The sequence below is a fragment of the Accipiter gentilis genome, chromosome 8 (assembly GCF_929443795.1).
Source record: "Accipiter gentilis chromosome 8, bAccGen1.1, whole genome shotgun sequence".
Classification (NCBI taxonomy): Eukaryota; Metazoa; Chordata; class Aves; order Accipitriformes; family Accipitridae; genus Astur; species Astur gentilis.
In genome coordinates, this window is record NC_064887.1 from 44,069,106 (window position 1) to 44,076,287 (window position 7,182).

General features: G+C 60.2%; 1 protein-coding gene across 2 annotated transcripts; it reads right to left on the reverse strand.

Annotated features, from left to right (window-relative positions):
• On the reverse strand, positions 1-7,182 carry MISP (mitotic spindle positioning). Of its 2 annotated transcripts, XR_007506987.1 has the most exons (6): positions 7,065-7,182; positions 2,568-4,742; positions 1,459-1,670; positions 975-1,013; positions 374-673; positions 1-209 (listed from the first exon to the last, which is right to left on the reverse strand). XR_007506987.1 is itself a non-coding variant. In XM_049807877.1 (5 exons), exons 2-5 carry the CDS (start codon positions 4,615-4,617, stop codon positions 584-586), a joined length of 2,391 nt encoding a protein of 796 aa, XP_049663834.1. In that variant the 5' UTR covers positions 4,618-4,742; positions 7,065-7,182; the 3' UTR covers positions 1-583. The 2 variants fall into 2 exon arrangements, 1 of the variants encoding a protein (XP_049663834.1); XM_049807877.1 differs by having other exon boundaries at positions 1-673.

The following is a 7,182-nucleotide window of genomic DNA, read 5'->3' on the forward strand; positions in this document are numbered from 1 at the left end:
GCGGGAGAGCGAGGACTTTAATAAGTTAGCAAAGTAAACAGCATTTCTATGGAAATACGTATGTCGTATTACTGCATCTCAGCCGATCACGAGTTAAGCAGAAACGTTGATTTCCCAGTTCGACGCCGATATCAATCCGAAGGTACGCATCAGTCTAGGTACCCTCCTACGTGAGGCCTGATGGTGGGGTACTTAAAAACCTAAAACCACTGAGAAATAAAAACAGCTTTTTTGCAAGCCAGAGACACAGCTTCCAATGAGAAACAAGTTAAATTACCGTATGATTTCATCTGGCTGTCTCCTTGCAGAACTGATTAAAAGAAAGTCACCCAATTTTTCCCCTCTTAAGAAAAAAAAAAAAAATTTACCTCACCTCAAAGGGAAGGGGGAACAAATGAGCAGATCTAATGCATCGGAAGGATCATCTGTTATATTAAAAACGGATGTGATTTGCAGTGTACAAGTCTCTGATTCTTGTGATAACCAGGAGCTGAACTGATCAGGTATTTCGATCGTGCGTCAGTGGATCCCAAGCAGGGCAAGTACGCGGCAAAGTCCGGTGGCCCTGGCCCCGAGGGCTCCCTCAGTCATCGTCGTCCCTGACGTACTGCCCTGCCTCCCAGCGCTGGGCCATGGCACTCTTGTGACGAATCACTCTGGTGCTTTCCACAACCTAAAGAAACCAGAAGGCACAGTACCTTTTTATAAAGAAGAAATTTTTATAAACAAGCTTTTTTGCATGACTTGCCCTCCCAGCCAGAAGCCCCCCCCCGCCTTTGGGTTGAATACGTCTGACAGCGGCCACGACACCTCCTGCCCAACGCGACGCCCACCCGAGCGGTGCCCGTGGCCGTGCGGGAGCCGAGACCCCCGACCATCCCGTCAGCCTCCAGGAGTGGGGAGCGAGGGGAGCCCAGCGGGGAGAGGAGTCCGGGCAGCACACGCAGAGCCCTTTAGTGTGTAAAGGACTTTACCTCTGTGTTGATCTTGTCAACAGGTTCAATGCCTGCGTACTGAAAAGGGGAAAAAAAATTCAGATAACAGCAGCCTAGCAGGGACATATCCAGAGGCAGCTGGATATGGCCCACGGGGGGTGGGGGGATTGGTGTCAGGCGCTGGGCATGGGAGAGGTGAGGTGAGACAGCACGTGCAGCTGTGCCCTCCCCAGAGCAGGGGTACAGTTCAGGCCAGGACACCCCCCCCGGAGGAAGCTCCTGCTCCTCTCCAGTCCCACCCAGTGCTGGCACCCCTGAGCAGCGGGGCACTGCCCTGGGGGCTCGTCACAGCCCCTCGCCAGTCCCACCACCACCAGATCTCCCATCAAGCCAAGCAGCTGGCCCTCCAGCTCCGGGTGGGAGCCAGGCACGGCCGCCTCCAGCCTCAGAGCCACCAGCCTTCTCTCGGGCTCCAGCCCCCCAACCGCATGCTGCCCGGCACAGGCAGGGTGGGCGCAGTCACCTTTCCATCCTCCTTCACCCTCCTCCTCCGCTCCTCGAAGGGACTGGAACGAGCCGAGTCGGGGGTGATGGTCTCCGTGCTGCCCTGGGAGGGACCGGCCACTCTCAGTGGGGTGAAGGACGACACCAGCCCCAGGACCCCCGCCTGGTGCGAGGCAGGAGTGGAGGTGGGAGACCCGGACACTGAGTAGGTGCCGCTGACACCTGAGGCAGCTTCAAAAGAAAGGGCCGTCAGGAGGGTGAGGGACACCAGGACTGCTCCCGGGGGCCGGGGTACTCGCAGGAGAGCAAGGCTCCTGCCCCAGACCGGCCTCCTCGGCAGGTCCAGCAGGTTCGGTCATGGCCGGGACCCTGTGTCTGGGTGCCAGCCGGGGATTGTCAGGAGCAAGGGAGGAGAAATGCATGAGCTGGGCACTTCTGGGCCCTTCCAGCACTGTTTTCTGCAGTAGCATGACACAAAGTCATCAAAACCTGAGCAGCTCTGGAATCAAAAGCCGTGCTGCTCTGGCGGAGCCTATCCCTTATCGTCATCAGCAGTTCCCCTACATCTGCTCCCCCCAGCAGGCTGGGCTGGTCCAGCTGGCTCCAGGGACTTCACATCAAGCACTTCTGCTTGCTGACCACAGAATCCCTGTCCAAGGAGAATTATTTCTCCCAGGACAACTTGCTACCAACACACAGGAGTCCTTATAGACATCTCAGCGAATCATTGCAGGGAGGAACTTGGACTCCCCACCTGCAGCTAGACTCCCCCAGGCGGGGACTTGATGCTTTCCACCCATAACTCTGTCCCCCTCGGTCCCTGCTGTGGCCACTCTTGCTCTCATGGAGAGCTCAGGTCACCTCTGGCTGTCGGCCACGAGAGGCATCTCACACAGAGCATGGACACCGGCGGTAAAGGCTTCCCGTGCCTGCGAGAGGCACCTGCCTGTCTGCACGGGAAGGTCCCTTGGGAAGAGCACTCCACAGTGCCACTCCTGCCCCCTCTGATGGCTCCTGCTGAAACTCAGAGCCTCAGGAACCGGAGGGCAGGAGCGATGCCCGTTGTAGCCCTGCCCCTGGGACTGACCCTTGTCCCATCCCAGCCCACCGTTCCTCTCCTCCCCTTACCGGAGCTGTGCCGTGAGCGGGAGCCCTCCTGGGAAACGCCGTCGCCGCTGACCAGGGAGTAGCTGTCTATCAGCTGCCGCTGCCGCCGCTGCTCCTGCAGCTCCTCTTCCCTCTGCAAGTCACTCCAAATCTCCTTCTCGATCAGCGCTGACGTCTGGGGCTTCCAGGTCCGCAGCTTGTACTGCTCCTCCCGGCCATCATCCCTCCTTAGCGGGTTCTGCGTCCCCATGTCGTCCGCAAAGGAGACCTTGGGCTTCCAGAAGGAGAAGGAGAAGTACTCTCTGGGCAGGACAGCCGTGCCGGCGGGGCTCAGGGTGGAGCCGGGAAGCCTTCCTCCCCAGGAATCCTCGCTCCCCCATTTGCTGGCGCTGGCGGAAACGTGCTGGGACACCAAGGGCTGGTCCTGGCTCTTCTCGCTGGCGGGAGAGCGCGGCTGGGATGCCTGGAAGTGCGTGATGCTCGCTGCATAGCTGGGAAGTCTTCTCCCACCCCTGGTGGCTTCTGCGGGGCAGGGGCCATGGCTTGTGGGCTGCTCTGCCGCAAACTCATTAATCGAGGTCCTCCACTCCTCTGCCTTCTTCATGGGGGTGGGCTTCTGTGGGGGGGCTTCCTCCTGCTCGAACACCCTCCTGCGCTCATCCAGCTCCTGCTGCGTCCCCCTGTCATACATCCCCAGCAGCCTCCCTTGCTTCTTCAGATCTTCCTCACGCTTGGTTTCCTGCTCGATTTCCCTCTGGACGTAAAGGGAAGCACGGCCTTTGTCCTTCCCTTTCCTGCCTGGGCCGGGAGAGGCATGCATGGAGAGGAGAGGCTTGGTTTGGATCTCCACCAGCTCGCTGCTGGAGGTCAGCCGCTGGATCCCCCTCTCCTTCCAGAGGTTCTCCTCCCTCTCCATCGCCATGCGGATCTCCCGCTCGATGGGCGTCTCGTTGCTGATCTTTGTCTCCTTGTCCAGACCATTGCTGCTGGCCCTCAGATCCACAGGGCCATTGAAGGTCTCATTGGATGCGCTTCCATCGCTGGCATAGCCTGTGTTGGCTTCATTATACATCTCACCCAAACCAGAGTCCAGGTCCTCTCTGGAAGATTCTTTAGTCAAGCTGGACATTTTCCCAGTGGGATATGACCTTTCAGTTTCAGCCCTTCTGGGAGCATGAACCTCCTCCTTCACAGGTGTCTTGTAGGACACATTATAAACCTGATAAACAGTCTTGTCCGTCCTGCTCTGGCTGGACGCACCAGCATTACCGTAACCTCTCGCAGCCTTCGTGGCCATCTCAGGACTGCGCCACTCTTGCGTAGAGACTTTTGTCATTGACTCTGGCTTTGGAGACATGGCCTGTTGTCCTGGACTGAAAAAAGAGCCTGGGTTGGTCTGCTCCAGCAACAGGAACTGCTGCCGAGCAGCGGAGAAGTTGATCTGCTCCGTGTTGATATTTTCAGGGTCAACAGGCGTCGCTGCCCTCCTCGAGGAAGGCTTGTCAAAGCAAATGGCAAAGTTGGTGGTGAAGTTGCCTGTGTGCCTGCCTTCACCCTGGCTGCCCGTGCCAGTGTTTATGGAGCTCAGTTCATCCATGGAACTCCACCTCTCGGCCACGGTGGAGCTCTTCCTCACCACCTGGCCCCGGATGATCTCCCTCCTCTCATCTTCAAGCTCCCTGGCTTTCTCAGGTGAGACACTTGGTGGAGGGACCCTGTACTGTTCCTGCTCATCCTCATCGTAAAGCTTCGAGGGTTTCCTCTCGCCTTTGTAAGCCCTGACGTCGTACAGGCTTCCAGACCTCACCACCTCCAGCTTGGACTCCCTGTCCGGGGATGGGGTCCAGACATCCTTTCCACCTTCCAGGAAATACAAGGATGACTTTGACCTCGTTTTCCAGCCATAGCCGTTTTCCACCGTCTGGCTGCTGTGTTGAACGGAATCAAACACGTCATCATCGCTGTTGGCCCTCTGCTCCACAAGTGAGCCAGCTTGGTGAGCATCGTTATGGTCATGCTTGTGCGAGGTCTGTGGGAGCTGGAAGACCAGGTGCCTGGTGACTCTGTCCATCTCTTGGGAAGAGTCAGCATTCAACCCTCTGCCAACCTCACCCTGGACCGGGGATGCTGCTCAGCTTTGAGGTCGCCCTTGGGCTCCCGGCTCACCAGAGGACAAGGGGCAGGACCTGGCTGGCCCTGCAAGCAGGAGGGGAGAGCAGCCGTTAAGAGCAGCAGAAGGAACAGAGGTTGGGAGCGTGCAGCTCCCTCTCCCAGCCTGGTACTGTCCTTGTTTGGGCAGCGTCAAAGAGATACCTGCACCCAGCAGACAGACACCACTAACACAAACCAGCCACGTCCCAGCAGTCATTCGCTCCATTTACCCAGAAACACCAGGTCTTGGACAGAAGCAGCCAGAGCACAAAGCACCATTCCTGACGGGAACTGCCCCGAAGCTGACGTCCCCCTCCCGCCTCTGTCCCCCAGTCTGGCCGCATCCTGAGACGAGCCGCACCACAGCCGCGAGCGAGCAAAGCCAAACCTGCCGCAGGCAGCCAGCATCGCCCGCACCACCAAGAGGGCAGTGGTGCTGCGAGGCCGTGGCTGCGCCAGCCTCCACCACCGCCCCAGGCAGCTCTTGCCCATTCCAGCACGGCTGCCCTGGTGCCTTACCGCGCACACTGGGTGGGGAGGGACCACCAGCCACTGGCAGCACCGGGAGCATCAGCTTGCGACAGGGAGAGGTGTCGGCAGTGCCAGGTCCACCTCTGCCTGGACTTTCCCCTTGCGCATTTGAAGGAAGAAGGCTCCAAATAGCCGAGCTATTGAAACAACGGGGATCATAAAAATGGTTTCATGGCTCATAAAAAGGAGGGGACTTTAACCCCCATATCACGCAAAGCGAGAGTAAACTGCCCTGACCTTTGTGTCGATCCTCCTGTGCTAACGGGGCCGGAGCTGGATGGGACAGCGGGTGCCAGGGAAGGGAGGAGCGGCGCAGGTGGGTCCCTGCGAGACAGCAGCTCTCGCCACATTGCAAGTGCCATCCCCATCCCAGTCCCTGTGCCAGCAAGACACACGTAACCCCGGGGCGAGCGGGGTGTGCCCACTGGCAATCAGCACATCCTCTCCCTGTTTGCCCAGGCATAGCCGCAACCCTGCTGTCGATGCTCCTGGCTGGGATCGCATGAGCCCAGGCAGGTCAGGGGTGCATCAGTGCCAGGCACCGCTCCCCAGCCGCTCGCAGCCTCCTGGGAGCATGTGGCAAAGCCGAGAGCAAGGCTGCATTGATGACGGGCAGCCCAGAGCCCGGGTGCTGCGCTACTGGTGAGCACGGCTCGGAGTCAGGCTCCCCTGGGTGGAGACAGGCAACCACAGGTCCCTGCACCCGGAGCAGCCCGGCTCATCCCCAGGGCAGATGCACTGTGCCCTGGATGTGCCTCCTTCCCTGCAGCAGCACTAGTGACATTGCTCCCTCTGCTCACCTCCCAGCTTGCCTGGGCTGCACCCTTCCTCCCAGGGGGACAAACAGGGCTAGCCCTATGGCTGAGGAGCCATTTAAGCCTTTCGTGGGGCAGGAGCACCTGGGTCTCGTCAGGGGCAGCTGGGGCAAACTGGGCCAGCCCCAGGGTGATGCCCATCACCATGGTGCTGCAGCCCAGCTTCGTGCCCAGCCCGGGTGGTTCAGCGTTGCTGCCTGCAGCAGGAACCGGGGCTGGGAGCTGCTGCAACCGCCGGTCCCGATGCGCCATGCCCAGCTGAATTTCTGTAACCTCTTTGTGCTCCTACCTGGAATTCACTATTGCTCTTTTATGGCCCCTGATGACCTGGATAGTGAAAACTATCTGCCCACATCTCTTATCATGTTTGGAGGGGTCAGAGTTCCCTGCTGGGAGGGGACTCCTCTCCGGGGAGCGCTGGTGGCCAGCACAGGAGGGGAGCGAGGAGGGGGAAAACAGCGGGGCTGTTAATCAGGGCTCCTGGCTGGCACAGCCCCTCCCAAAGCAGCACCCACAACTATCCGACTGCCTCAGCTTGGCCCCCAGCTGCTCGGCGCTGCAAGAGCATGGGGGTGTGGGGGTCCCGGGCTCGTTCCCCCTGTGCCAGCCTCCCCTCAGCCCAGCCAAGCACCACAGGGAGCTGCTGGGCAGAGCAGGTGGCATTGCAGCACCTGCCAGCCTGGCTTGGGCCACCCCCCACCATAAAGTGACATCTAGGGAGTTTTCCAGGGTCCCCCCACTCTGGGGGTCCTGCAATGGGCTGCAGACCTGCAGCGCGCCCACCCCCCTGTGCAACCAGCTGCGTGCACTCCCAGACCTGCCGACGGGCGAGACGTGCACGAGCGTGCTGCTGGCAGCCCCTCCGCCTGCCCACCGCAGATAGAGCCAGCGTGCCTACCCACGTCCTCGCTGTGGCCAGACCCTGCATGGGGAACCGACCCTCCGAGGCCGGGGGGGTGGAACGGCTGCCCGGAGCACCCTGGCACTGCCCTCGCCCCCGCCCCGACCACACTGCACTTACTGTCCGGGGAAGCCGTCGGGGCGGGGGTCCCCACGCCCCGGGGAAGCCGCACTGGGCACCCAGCTGAGCCGTGTCTTGCCAGGGAGTGTCTGGGGTGGGCGGCAGTGGGGCGTGGGGG